Source organism: Physella acuta, unplaced genomic scaffold, assembly GCF_028476545.2.
Source record: "Physella acuta isolate Inbredline_101_S28 unplaced genomic scaffold, ASM2847654v3 ptg000676l, whole genome shotgun sequence".
NCBI lineage: Eukaryota > Metazoa > Mollusca > Gastropoda > Physidae > Physella > Physella acuta.
The window spans coordinates 373,461-388,131 of record NW_026732195.1 but is presented as its reverse complement, the minus strand read 5'-3'; the positions used below and the strand labels follow the sequence as shown (position 1 = coordinate 388,131).

General features: G+C 35.7%; 2 protein-coding genes across 2 annotated transcripts; both read left to right on the top strand.

Annotated features, from left to right (window-relative positions):
- Positions 1 to 2,440: 2,440 nt before the first annotated feature.
- Positions 2,441 to 9,719, top strand: LOC131949167 (protein PFC0760c-like). Its single transcript, XM_059310959.1, has 4 exons — positions 2,441 to 2,451; positions 2,556 to 2,594; positions 4,993 to 7,745; positions 8,257 to 9,719. Exons 3-4 carry the CDS (start codon positions 5,086 to 5,088, stop codon positions 9,344 to 9,346), a joined length of 3,750 nt encoding a protein of 1,249 aa, XP_059166942.1. The 5' UTR covers positions 2,441 to 2,451; positions 2,556 to 2,594; positions 4,993 to 5,085; the 3' UTR covers positions 9,347 to 9,719.
- A 1,628-nt stretch (positions 9,720 to 11,347) lies between these two features.
- On the top strand, positions 11,348 to 14,274 carry LOC131949154 (uncharacterized). Its single transcript, XM_059310930.1, has 2 exons — positions 11,348 to 11,431; positions 13,166 to 14,274. The coding sequence occupies exon 2, from the start codon at positions 13,167 to 13,169 to the stop codon at positions 14,115 to 14,117; it is 951 nt and encodes a 316-aa protein (XP_059166913.1). The 5' UTR covers positions 11,348 to 11,431; position 13,166; the 3' UTR covers positions 14,118 to 14,274.
- The last annotated feature ends 397 nt before the right edge of the window (positions 14,275 to 14,671 follow it).

The following is a 14,671-nucleotide window of genomic DNA, read 5'->3' as shown; positions in this document are numbered from 1 at the left end:
TTATCTCTAGATCCGTATTTTTTTTATAATTTAACCGTGACGTTATACTGTTTGGGAGAGGTGATAGTGTGGCATTATAAACTGTACAAGGCAATGCGTCATCAGTATATCGGATAAAACTAATCAGGAGATAGGTACGTCAGGGAGATATTATGTTGCAACAGACCAGTGGCGGAACTTCTGTGTTGCGGAAACTATCTACCCTCCACACCCCCCACCCCCGTTCTATGATGGTGGTGGACGGGGGAGTGTAAGTCGGCCCCAAGTCAGAATTTTTTTTTTAAATTAATTAATTTGAACTTTGCACATGTTTGCCGCGATTATGGTTTTGTTGAAAAAATAACTAGCTGTGGTTATTTTTATTCTACAGGTAATTGGGTAAATATATATTTAAAACATAATACAAACTGTACTTTATACATATATATATATATATATATATATATATATATATATATATATATATATATATATATATATATATATAAAGCACTATACAAACTGTACTGTATATATCTCTATATATACGTATATATATATATATCTATATATATATATATATATATATATATATATATATATATATATATATATATATATATATATATATATATATATTTGTATATGTATATATGTAATATTATGTTTCTTTTAAATATATTCGATGTGGGGTCGGCTTTTTTACCAGTACAACTATTGTATCATACAAATATCCTAGTGCGACTTATGGTCTACTATAAATGACGCCACACTCATAGGGGGAAGGTCATTTGACAACAAAGTGTGACGTTTTTCGCATTTTTAAACATTTATTTTCTCAGCGGGTTTAAGCAGTTTTATATTTTGAAAAACAATTATTTTAAAATTGTTATTAAAATTGATTATTCAATGTAATTTGGCCCATCCTTTAAAATCTTAAATCCCCTGTTTTCTTGGTATAAACGGAAATAGGGGAGGCAACTCATCAAAACTATTAATATTTTATAATTGGCTTACCTCCCTTACGCAGAGTCATAAACATCAAGTTCAGCAACTTGGAAAATACTGCATTACTCCAAATGCATAGGAATATTAGTAGTAAAAATAATAATTAAAAAATCGATGGCTACTATGTCAAGTGAATAGAGGACCTGTTTTGTATTTCTGATAGCCATAAACACTATGTTTAAGTAAAACAAAATTATGTTACTTTCCCCGACAATCAACCACGAATCAAGTTAAGTCGACATTAATATTTCACAAGAATCTATCCAGGTAGATGTAGCACTGAGAAAACCCCTGACCATGGAGTATATGAAAGAAAAAAAAATTAGTTATGGGATTAAAAAAAAAACTACTGACTGGGTACTTACCGGATTAACAAAACCCAGGACTATGTAATCGGATTAACAAAACCCTTGACCAGGTAGAGTATCAGATTAAGAAAACTCCAGACCAGGTACTAATCGGATTATGGAAACCTCTGACAGCGCCACCATACAGCCACGCCTTCTCCTCTCATTATTATTAATCTAGGAGAGAAAACTCGTACACGATAGGATCCGTGTTTCTTCCAGACTTTTTTCTCCGGGGGGGGCACTTGAAATTTTCGGGGGGGGGGGGAGGGCGGTAGACTTTCTTCGGGGGGGCGGACACTGTTAAAAGTATATATTTTCTATATAAATTATATAAATTTCATTTCGTTCGGGGGGGGGGGGGGCGGTAAAAAATTTTCGGGGGGGGGGGGGGGGGGCAAAGCCCCACCGAAGAGATGCCTGGAAGAAACTCTGGATAGGATTAACAACCCGGTTTTTCATAAAGCAGATTCTGCGACACTGCTGACACCAAGTTGTATAGGTAACGCCTTGTCCGTTGCGTCCATCAGGTGGGTGAAGAGAGAGAGGTGGGGTGAGGGGAGGGGCTTGTTCTTTTTCTTCTTCGCTCTTAACTTTAGTGTTGGAAGGGATCCCCTTTCAACACAATTAAGGATACGTGGTCAACTGGTTATGTGCCATTGAGGCCATTGACTCCGATTTCAGCCTGCTTTTCTTTTTGGATTTGCTTCCATAGCCTTTGTCCAACCAAGAACATACTACAAGGCAGCAGTTGTTTAATTTTAGATTTGTCTCTCGTAGAAGAGTGGCTGTCTCCAGCTAACGAGCCTCATCTGCCCGGGGGGGAGGGGTGATACAATGACATCTGGCTCTTCTTAACTTAGGGCCCAGGCCTTGTACTTTGATTTCCAATTCGCAACCATCCAATAGTCTATTTGATCCAAATATTTCACAACGACACAAACACACACGGGTTGGGCCGAGGCGAGTGAGCTAAACAAACATTTCGTTGAATCACTCGTACGGTACAGCAACCGACTGAGTCACAAACCTGCGCGCGCGAGCTGCTGGTCGAGTTCGATAAAGATCAGAAACTGCTGGTATAGGCTGGCCTGTAGCTCAGGTGGACGCTGTACTGGTAAGTAGCTTGATACATGAGTTGATACATAGTTTGTTTTATTCTTACATGATAGTTTGTTCATATACTAGTTTCATATCCCATAATTTTTTTTTACTTTATAGCAATAAACTTTTGTTGACGAGAATTGGAAACGATCACACGTAAGCATGTTAACTCGATATTAAGCCTGTGCGAGATAAAGTACAACATTAGAGAATGGGCCAACTGTATGCAGGGTCAGATTAGTACTCGTAGAAATCATCATTTTCATGCACTCTATAACAGTCTCTTCCAGGCATCTCCCCGCTCAAACCCCCCCCCCCACCCCCAAACGAAATGGAAAATATAGTAATATAGAAAACATATTATTTTACCAGTGTCCGCCCACCCCCCACCCCCCCCCCCTGAAATATTAGTCGTCGTCATCTCCCCCCCCCCTCCCCCGTTAACCTCAGGATCAAATCAAATACAAAAAAATAAATTATCAGTTGATAAAATTCAAAATGTCTTTTTCCTTTTTTAAAAAAAACGAAACGAAATGTTTTTCATAATATTTCTAAACATGTGTGCTGCACATCTTTCCTATGTTTTAGATATATTCTAATTTGTCTTGATTTTTGTTGTTCTGATTGAATTTTTAAAAATTAATTTACTAATTTTAACAATCACGATTACGGAATATTTGTTTGTGCCCTCCTCCTGAAGCCCATAACTGTAATTATGGTTATAATGTTTGACTGTTTTGTCTAGACCCTAATTGTACAGAGTTACATTAAGAGGTCTAGCAATCAATTTTATCAGAGTAAATTTTAAACGAATTATTTATACCTCGACATGATTAAGATTGTGTTTAAAATATAGTGGTCTAATAAATGATAATATCTCTACGACAGTTTAAAATAAATAGAATTTCTTTCTCATAATGTGAATTATATTTAGATACGGGTATTACGCAATATTAGATATCAATTTCAGCGGATTCTCTATTACCAGCATGATGTAGGCAAACTGAAGGCAAATCTTTTCATCGGTTGAGTACAATTTAGTGGTCTATTACTTCCAAAGAACAACTATACACGTCAACAGCGTATTAACGATGGTATAGGGGTGTGTTTTGGGATAAGGGGGTGAATGTTTCGTCAAGGAAGACATTTATATTTCTTATATGCATATACAAACAAAGCATCAAATTCTATATCTTTCCAAATGTCTATGTAAATTAATTACTTCAGGACATTTTTATACTTCGCTATTTAGTCATGTTTTGAACCAGCTCATTAAATCTCAACACACAATTTAAGTCTGTAGTTAATAATCTCTTTAGTCTAATAACATGCAGTTGCTTAGGTCCACCCATTCAATCGTTAATACATTTCTAAAAAAGCTTAACAACAACTTTCCCTATTTACATTTGTTAATTTAACACACCATATTATTAACTCAAGCTGTGCTACGCATACCAGACATACTTGCATACATATAAACACAGACGCTTGCTGCAATACAAACGCCAGCTAATCAATACCGAAAGAATGCGACATTTATGAAGATTACAGCTAAGATGTCTGGCTGAAATCCATTTTTAGCACTAATAGCTTTATAGTCAGACAGTGAAAGTGGTTCTAAAACTATTCTTTAGAATACACGACTTACTAATTGTTAGATATAAGCATAAATATATAAATAGATTCCTCTTTGAAGCTAGCGATCCATTAAGCAGACAAAGTAGAATTCATCTGTTTCGTAACCTCGGCATATTAAGTGTGGTCAGCACTATCCAGAGGCGTAGCGACCCTTCCCGGCGCCCGGGGACAAACTTTCAATTTGGCGCCCCCCTTGGGAGCACATTTTCAATTTGCACCCCCTCCTCTCAAACTTTCGATTTGCACCCCCCTCAACTGTTCGATTTGCACTCCCCCCCCCCCCCCCAAACTTTCGATTTGCAACCCCCCCCCCCGTCAAACTGAAAAAAACCCATTTTGGCGCCCCCTGAGATCGGCGCCCGGGGATATATGTCCCCCCCCTGCCCCCCCCCCCCCCCCCATCGCTACGCCTCTGCCACTATCCCCAGCAAGTTTTACTTTTCCCCAACTTAGTTCAGGTACCCATCAAAGCTAAGTTGACGTCCTACAATCAAAAGTCCGAACTCGAGATATTTGTGCTAGCAGCCTAACGCTCTGCCACTCGAAAGCATACATACGTACATACATACATACATACACTCATACATATATAATTAATATGAATATATATATATATATATATATATATATATATATATATATATATATATATATATATATGTATTTACATATATATATATATATATATATATATAATATATATATATATATATATATATATATATATATATATATATATATATATATATACATATATATATATATATATATATATATATATATGTATATATAGGCCTATACAGCAGTGACTTGTGTGGTTGTGTTTGGGTAAATTTAAAATAATTAAATAGTATTCCTAAGTTGCTGTTTTTTTTTTGTCCTAATTTCTTCTTTTGACTTTCAAAATTGTATATAGAGAAACAGAAGTTGGATTTGTCATCACCCTTGTAAAGAAATATAAATAATCTTTGGACACACCATAAAACAAAAGAAAATAAGAGAATAAAAAATGTCTGAAAATTCTGAATGTGCAGTCCCACAAAGTTCTCAAGAATTAGAAGACACGAGCAGTGATAATTTAGGACCAAAACAGTCTATAGTAGGAGAGGAACAGCTTTTGCCTGATACATCAGTCGTACAGGGAGAGTTGACATCTGAACACACTGAATCTACAACCTTAGAACGGGATGGAGAAAGTGAAAGTGTAAACAGCGGACACGAAAAATGCAAAGCAGAAGAGTTGAAACCTGGGGTGACCGAATCAATACTTTTAGAAAGGGAGAGTTCGATTGACAAGAAACAGATGAACAGCGATAAAGAAAATACACAGTCAGACACGGTTGTTTTGGGAGAAGGCTTCACGGTTGAGAGTAGTAACACAATTTTAAAATGTGAAAATAAAAATGTCAGTAAATTGTTATACAGTGGAGATGACCTTACGCAATCAGATGCAGCTGTTGTGGAGGGAGGGTTACAGTTTGAAAATACTGACTCAACTCACAGTGTCAGTGAACGTGATGAAAGACAGATATACAACGAAGAGGAACAGATATTTTCCAACAAAGCTGGTTTAGAAAACGGGCCGGAATCTCTTTGTACTGACTCAACACCTTTAAAATCCGATAGTATAAATGATGGGAAACAGCAAAACAAAGAAGAACTGAAAATTTCTGACTCAGCTGTTTTAGAAGAAGGATCAATATCTGAAAATATTGACTCAACTCTTGTAGCGATTGATCGTGAAGGTGACATAAATGTCATGTCTAATGACAACAGTCAGTCGGTTCATGCAACGCATGACGTACTTGATAATGTTTCTCCGCTAATTTCAAACACAGACGAATCAGCTATGTCTGACAAAAATGCTCAAGTTTCGATAGAGGTTAAAGATAAAAACAACGAAATGTATGATGATCAAACAATGCAAGTCGATGGTTGTGATTTACATAATAAAAACTACGATCAATTTACAGAAGAGATTAAACCTGACAATGTTAATACTGCTCTGCTCAACACACCCGATGAAGAAATATCTATCGATAATTTTGTCGTTATAACGTCTACAGAACTTGAGGAGTTATCAATGGAAGAAAAAACACCAACAAACGAAGTTATGTTGAGTTACAGTAAAAATTTAGACGATAACAAAGAGAGCGATGGTTTAGAGATTACATTAACCCAGTCGTGTCTAAAAGAGGAAGGAAATACACAAAAGGAGATGGAGACATATGAAACGTTAAAGGAACTGAATTTAAATACCAATTTATCTGTAGACGAAAAGAACGCAAATCTTGGAAACTGGGATACAATTATTCAAAGTAATGAATCGTCACAATCCATCGGGGAAGTTGAAAATACCATTCATAATAAAGATTTAAACAATAAAGTTAAAGTAGAAGCCGAGAGTGTAGATGATAAAGAAAAGGGAAAAGTTGAGCAAGATGGAGATGTAAAAATATTAGATCCTTCTGATGGTGATGCTGAAACACAGAAAGAAATAATCGATGTAGAGGAAGATCTGTTTCTTTCAACGAATGCTGAAAACGATGATCCTAGCAATGAATTGGGCAAAGAAGATGTTGGAAATTCTGATAAGAGTTCTGACTCTAAATTTGTTGAGGAGCCGTCATCAGATGATACTACTGATAAAATATCCTTGTTTGTTGATAACATTCTAAACAGCGTTTCGACAGCCCAGCTGAATAATTCTAATGAAATAACAAATCCACCTGATCTAAATAGACTAGTAGAAAGTGAAAACAATACTATTTCAGCTATAAATACATTAGCTGAAAATAATGACTCTGTGAACTCGTTAGATGAGGACGATTTGAAACCAAAGACTCAGACATCGAATGAAGAAGTAGGATTGGATATTGATATCCTTTTAACAGGCAATACGACTGACGAAAACACTAATTTTACTACTGAAGTACAAGATTCAATAGACTCTATTTCTATTAATTTGGCTCATGAAAGTTGTCAATCTTTAATCACGGATGAGAAGATTCCAGACTTTGAATCTGACGGTTCCAAAATCCAAAAACAAATTGATGAAAATATCACGGTGCCGAGTTCTGAGAACGAGGCAGCGGAGTTGGAATCTTCTTCAGATATTTCTCACGTTGATTCTTGCCTGCCTGATACTACCAAACAGTGTGAGAGCGAAGCTGTTGATCCTTGTGAATCTGTGTTGGCCCAAGAGCAACATTTGAGTAAAACAGAAGAAAAACACAACGAAGAAGAATATGCAGATTCCAATTATACATCTTTGAGTAGCGTAGACATTGAGGATTCGGTATCTGAAGTGAATGAAAACAACGAAACTTTGGAGACGTCAAGGGTTCATGGAGATGAGACTCAGGAATTGTCAAGTCTAGAAAACACATTCTTAGAAAGCCGCAGTAATGATTTGAATTCACAAACCCCTGAATCTGGTGTGGCTCAACCGTTTTCAAATGCTCAGAACACTACAGCAAATACGACACCAGAAAACAGAAATACAGGAAATGCTGTAGCCACGGCCATAAAACTTGGAGGTATCGCAGCGGCTGGTATCGGTGCTGCCCTTGCCGCTCCGATTCTCATTAGTACATTGGGCTTTGAAGCGGGCGGTATCGTAGCTGGGAGTATCGCGGAGCTTCTGATGGAAACCGCCAATTCAATTGGGTAATAATCCAGTTTTTGTTTATCTTTATAGTTCTTGAATTTAAACCTCTGAAGTTCTACTAAATATAGTAGTATTGTTTCTTTGGAGCGCGTTTTAAAAAGTTCTAGTTCCTAACTAATTAACTACTTTAGTCGTGGAGAGATTTTGACTCAATATATGGGTACCTAGTCAACACTAATCCGAGTTGGATTAAACGTCAGAGCTAGCTTGTCAAGTGCCCTTTGCCCTTTTGAGCCTAAGGTTATATTGAGTAAGCCTCCGTTATACATATTCTCACAAATACGCAAGCAGATAAATTCATCTATAAATAATATACACGCACACACACACACACACACACACACACACACATATATATATATATATATATATATATATATATATATATATATATATATATATATATATATATATATATATATATATATATAAGCTATGCAAGCACACATAAAGAAGGTTTGTTATTAATCTAAGTAAATATTGAGTCTAACGATCCCACATTGTCTACAGATTTGGTACGATGGCCCTCTCGGCTCTGGAATCTGTTGGTGTTGAAGGTCTTGACATCGGCACCCAAGTTCTCATCGGCGTGGCTGGGGCTAGCACGGCAGGGGGCGTGGTCGCTGTGGCGGAAGTGATGCGGAGAAATGTCAACGCTGATCTGCGCAGTGAAGAGAGAATATTGGACCGGAATAATGGTGGCAAAAATGGGGAACTTGATCATAACACATCGACGAGTAATTATCGAATGGATGATTTGGATTCTAATTGCACGTATGAGTCAAGAGAAAATTTGGAGAATGCGTCTATTGAAGAAACAAATAGCCCTGATAATTTTCGAAACGAAGTCAATCACACTGAGAAACAAAACTTTGAGAACGATAATTTAGAACATTCCAATCAGCATTTAGCCATAGGCAATGCATCAACAGATTGTTCAACAACAGTTACCGTTTCACCTGATTCGACAATAGAGTCGGATGCAACGCAAGAATTGGATCATGATATCGTCGCTGACGTCATTGAAAATCTGAAAACAACGGTCGAAGAAACACAAAAGGATGGCAATGGCAAAATGGAGGAGGAATCTAAAGGAGTCTTTGTGTGCAAGCAAGATGATGAAAAACTTGAAGACAACAAGAATAAAATAGAGGAAGAAGCAAAACAAGATCTAACATACAACGATGAGAATAACACACAACGGGACTACACACACAAAGATGAGAATGAAACACGAATTGATTACACGCATACAAATGATGATGAAACACAACTTGATTACATACACAAATATGAGAATGAAACACAACTTGATTACACACATAAAGATGAGAATGAAACACAACTTGATTACACACATAAAGATGAGAATGAAACACGAATTGATTACGCACAAAAAGATAAGAATGAAACAAAGCTTGATTACACACATACAAATGATGATGAAACACACCAGGATTACACACACATAGATGAGGAAGAAACACAAGAAAGTTCTGTTGACAAACTAGAAGAAGACACACTACACAAAGAAACACAATTGGATTGCAAAGATAAGCTAAGGGGAGAAACAAACGAAATTACTGAGCAGGAAAAATAGGAAGAAAGACACGGGGAATATATAGGCAACCAAAAAGGAAGAAACAAGAAATGATGTGTTAGAATAAGCTTTAAAAACGTAAAAGAATAAACAAAAAGGAAAACCATTATGAAAAACTGTACGGATAGAAAAATAAAATGAACCACCGGTTTAATCCTTTTGTACCTCCATAGCCATACAGTCTATACCTAAAAGTACTACAATAATGCGTCAATTCTAAAAGAAGAAAAAAAGAAAATTGGACACTGTCTTAAAGTCTGATTTGTTTTATTATAAAATAAGATTTTAATAAACTGCTTTCTAAAAAACGTGATTCTTTTAAAAGAATAAATTAAACATGTATGATTATAAATAAAATAAACATAATTTCTTAAAACAACGTGTTTCTTTTAATAGAATATCTGAACAACGTAAATATGTATAGCCTATGATCTATCAAAGCTATACCTCGTTGATCTCAGAGTGTAATCCCAAAAACAAGCACAGGTAGGCTTACAACACGACTCAAGCTCAGAGTTTCTTTCATGCCTTTTTTTCGGGTTGCACTGCAACTCCCTCACCGGACGAAATAGAAAAAAATAATTTTATATAGTAAATAATATATACGTTAACCAGTGTCCGCACCCCCCCCCCCCCCACAAGTCCCCGACAAAAAAGCTGCAATCAACATAAAAATACGCATACGAAGTATGCAATACATGGGGGTCATCCATAAATGACGTCACGCTTTTTTGACGATTTTTATCTCCCCTCCCCTCCATAACATCATCATCATTCCTTTGTGGGCCCTGGGGAGCAAAGGGCTGTAACCACACATTTCCATCGGTTTTGGGCTGCTCCCTTTATCTGTGCCCATGTGAGCCCAGCTGTTTTAGCCTCTTCTTCAACAGTTCTTCTCCATGTCTTCCTTGGCTGGCTCACCCTCCTTTTTCCATGGGGATTCCAGTCCATAGCATGAATTGCGATGTTTTCTTTTTCTCTTCTTAATGTGTGTGTCCGATCCATCCCCATTTACGGGCCTTGATATCTTTCTCTATTGGCTGTTGCTTTAAAAATTGCCACAGGTCTTTGTTTGATATTTTGTCTGGCCACATAAAAAAGAGAAAATCATTAAAAAAATAACTGTCATTACATGCATGCAGTGAAAGGGCTAAACTATGCATATAGACTATACAAACCTATAAAATTAGTCCATTCACTGTAGGCGGAAAATCGAATGACTGCCCCACCAGCTATAAATAGACAAATGTTGTTACGCTCTTGTATGACCAGGTGGCGACTTAAAAAAAATTCTTACTTTCAAAAAGTATTCAACTGAATTGAATCAAATTGAAAACAAACCACTAAGGTATTCGCCTAACAAAAAAAAAGCTTACATCAACAATTGAAATATTTCCTTATGAATATGCCTACTTTTAAACTATCAAAACATTATAATTCATTTGCAAACCAAATAAATGTAATAAATACAAATTTGTATACTTTTCTCAATTGTTACCAACTGTATAGAAAGAAATAAGTTAATCCTTCACATGCTTGAAATAGTTTAAAGTAAGCATGACGTCTTTTATAGATGACACCGCAGTAGCCTATAAATAACTTCATTTATTTATCACGTTGAGCTGTGCTATTTTTTTCAAAACACAAGCACTGTTGTTTTAATCTATACGAGACTGTTTAATACATTAATTTAGTATTTCGATATTCAATTCAACATGTAGAATTTCTTTCGTCCTCCCCCCCCCCCCCCCCGAAGCCCCTACCCCAATGAGCGAGATTTTAAAAAAAAATGTAATACATGGACCCCCTTCCCCTTCAGACCACGCAGGTCCTTGCAGAAAATCTTCCCCTGACGTGTTGACGTCTGAAATGGATTGCAGATTGAGATAAGCAACGGTAGTATTATTGCGAATTATTATTTAAAAAACGAAACCAAATTAATCATCAAAGGGACGTCATTAGATTTCTGCATGGTTTACTTTACCGTTAGAAAAAACCACATAGATCTAGAATCTAGTCTAGGCCCTAATAAAATATTAATATTAAAGATTTAAATTAAATCCTGGATCTTAAATTATAAAGCAGGTAAAAATTCGTTAGGCCTACTGATTTCTTTTGGAATATTTTATTCCAAAACCATTCTAGAGTCTAGTTGAGTTAACTTAGCTTTAAACTTTAAATGGACACGAGCGAGAAAAGTCTCACTCAAAGGTATTTGAGAGGTGTATAAATTCATTAAAAAATCATGCACAGCGTATTTACAATTAATATGGTTATAAAATCCTGCCTGTCTGGTTTTTTTCGGACTTTACTAAAGATTGGATGTATTTGATGTTTATAATATTTTCGGTAACTAAATAAAAATTTAAAAAAAAAGCAAAAACAATTTGGTTTTCACGTGTAATGGCGACATAAACATGGCATCCTGCTATTGGATAGGCTGCCATAGATTTTATTGTACACATTGTAAGCTAAAAATAGAAAACTAGGTCATGGGGTTTTAAATTTGCATTGTAATTTAAAAACTTGATCTGCAAAGTTTTGTAAACAAATAGTTATCGATTACTAAGTTACTGTACAGCCAATCAATATTTGTCTTACGAAAGTGAAACATCCGGTTATAACTTAGGCTTGATGAAAATAAATAGAAATGTAGCCTTAAACTCAACAAATTATTTTCAAGTTCTCTGGATTTGCAACTTTTATAGCATTTATTCTAAAAATATAAAATTTCTAAATTAATTTTAGGCTTAAGTTTTTATTTTTTATTTTTTTTTACGGCCTAAATCTAAAAAGCACGTTTTTATTCCATGACAACAACATTATGGAAGGAATCTCGTCAACTCGCTCGCCTCCATTAAAATTTGGCTATGTAAAAAATTTATGCAGCATGCACGTTTCTGATCCGGCCAGACTGACGGCCAGAGTAAGGCAAAAGGAAGGCAAAACCATTTGCTCAGTTTCTGCTCAGTTTTCTTGCAGTTGCAGCTTTTAATTTTAGGTTTCTAGATCTACTGTATTTATTAGTTATTAGTAGTATTAATTAGTATTAGGGGCCTACTATTTAGACATTTTATAGATAGATCAAGATCTAGATCTACTAGTTACTAGTACTAGTCTACTCTACTAGAATCATCTAATCTATAAATCTAGATCTAGATCTAGAAATTCAGACATGTGATAGATCTAGATCTGTTTAATCATCTGGAAGAGTAGATCTAGAGGCTTGGCCTAGATCAGGGGTTCCCATCCCCGTGGTCGCCATGTCGCCCGCCGAACGATTCGTATGTGCCCGCCTCTCACTATTCGTCAGAGACAGAATTTTTTTCATAAACGTTATTGAAAGGTTGTAGGGGGTGGAAATCGAAAGTTTGAGGGGGGGGGGGGGCAATTCAAAAATTTGATGGGGTGCAAATTGAAAGTTTTGTCCCCGGGTGACAGGAAGGGTTGCTACGCCTCTGGAAGGAGTTTGTCGATTTAAAATAGGTGGTGCCCGCCACCCTACCGATATTTTAGAATGTGCTCTAGAGTAAAAAAAGGTTGGGAACCCCTAGATGTTAGAGATATCCTATCCCACATAGCCACATAGTGACCTAGCACTTTAGATCTACATACCAAGTTCTAAGACTTTAATTATTTTTATTCTTTTGTGAAAAAATATATTTTTGTGGTGTGGGGTGTGAGTTCATAACATCATTTACGGTGGTGGTTCTCAGAAAACTTTATATGATATAGACCCACAGGAGACTGTATCATACTAGATCTATATGCTAACTTGATGTCATTCATAGGCATTTCAATGTACTCTTTTTTTTTCAGAATGGTAGATCATGCAAGTACTTCTTTTGATGTAGCAGAAACTACAAATGTGGAAACAGAATACTTGGGAGGGCATGTACATGATATTAATGATTTGAAGAATTTAGTCAACACGTACAATAATATTCATCAGGCTGTTGAAATTAAACAAGGGCATGTAGTTTATCTTTGGATTGAAAATGCTAGAAAAGTTTGCCCAACTGTGAAACTATTGGAAGGAATTCTTAAAGATAGGCAGGCCATGAGTTGCAGTGATACTACTGTTCATGTATATGTGAGACGTTCTTGTAACATTTACAGACAGTTTAGAGCATCAAAGAATTGGCCTCAAATTGTTCAGTTTTTGGAAAGACCTTTCAGCTTGCCACATCCTAAACCTAGACTTAAAGCAAAAGATGTCTACGTTCAAGAAGTTGAAGAGATGCAGTATGTGCCAGGCTTTGCAGTTGAGAAAGAAACTATAAGTTTAAAAAAGGACTGTCCAAAATGTGCTCTAAAAAGAAAATCTACACAAGATTTGGTCAAAGCCAACAAAAAGTTGAAAATACAAAACAGACAATTGAAAACTGAACAGAAAACCAACAAAATCTTTGCCATTACAAGGCTGAATAAGAAAATAGAAAGATTAACAACTGAACTAGAAAAACAAAAAGAATTTTCTACCAGATTAATTGGAATACAAAAGACTGCTTTAGCAAAAACTTTTGTATCACAATCCTCAGAGTCAAAGTTATTTAAATCAACAGCTGTAGATGTGAAACATAGAAAAATTAAAATTTTGAAGCAGGCAGAAAAAAGATATATACAAACAATACAAAGTTTGAAACAAGAACTTACAGAAAAAGACAGCACCATTACACAATTAAAATCTTCAATACACAATCTGACTGCAATGTTGTCAAAGGAGCTGAAGTCAAGTTATCATGGGATAAGTTCTGAAACAAGAACATGAATTTGAAAATTGTGCTATTTCCTAATCTTCATGAAATGTTTGAGAAATCAGTAAACAGAACTGAAAATGAGTTATCAGGGTAGATCTTGTGCTGCAGAAACAACAAATGACATTTGATATGCCGTGAATATGATACCTCCAAATTTTACTCCCATAACTGAGTGCTAATGGTTTATTCTACTTCTATTCTTCTTTGTTTTTAATTTCTTCTATGGATCATTTGGATGTTGAAGATTTGTTATCCAAATGTTTAACTTCTTTAAGCTTGCTTTTTTTCAGCATACCTCAAACAAGAAAAGTTGGAGGTCAATTTAAATATTTATAAATAGATAAAGAAATGAACTGGGAGTGATCTCCCTAACTTTCTCATATATTCAGTGCAATAGTGCTATAGAAATATTAATGTTAGTGACAAAACCTCTGTTTTTTTATAAGTTGAGAAAACATAAAGGCGAAAAATTCTTAGAACATGCTGTATAATTTAAAATAATCACAGACACAAACACACACTCACAAAAAAAACTTCCTTTTGGGCTCTAAATATGAGTCAATGT

Coding starts and splice junctions, on each gene's coding strand:
- LOC131949167 (XM_059310959.1), top strand. CDS start 5,086: ATGTCTGAAAATTCTGAATGTGCAGTCCCACAAAGTTCTCAAGAATTA. Junction 7,746..8,256: donor GAAACCGCCAATTCAATTGG/GTAATAATCCAG, acceptor CATTGTCTACAG/ATTTGGTACGATGGCCCTCT.
- LOC131949154 (XM_059310930.1), top strand. CDS start 13,167: ATGGTAGATCATGCAAGTACTTCTTTTGATGTAGCAGAAACTACAAAT.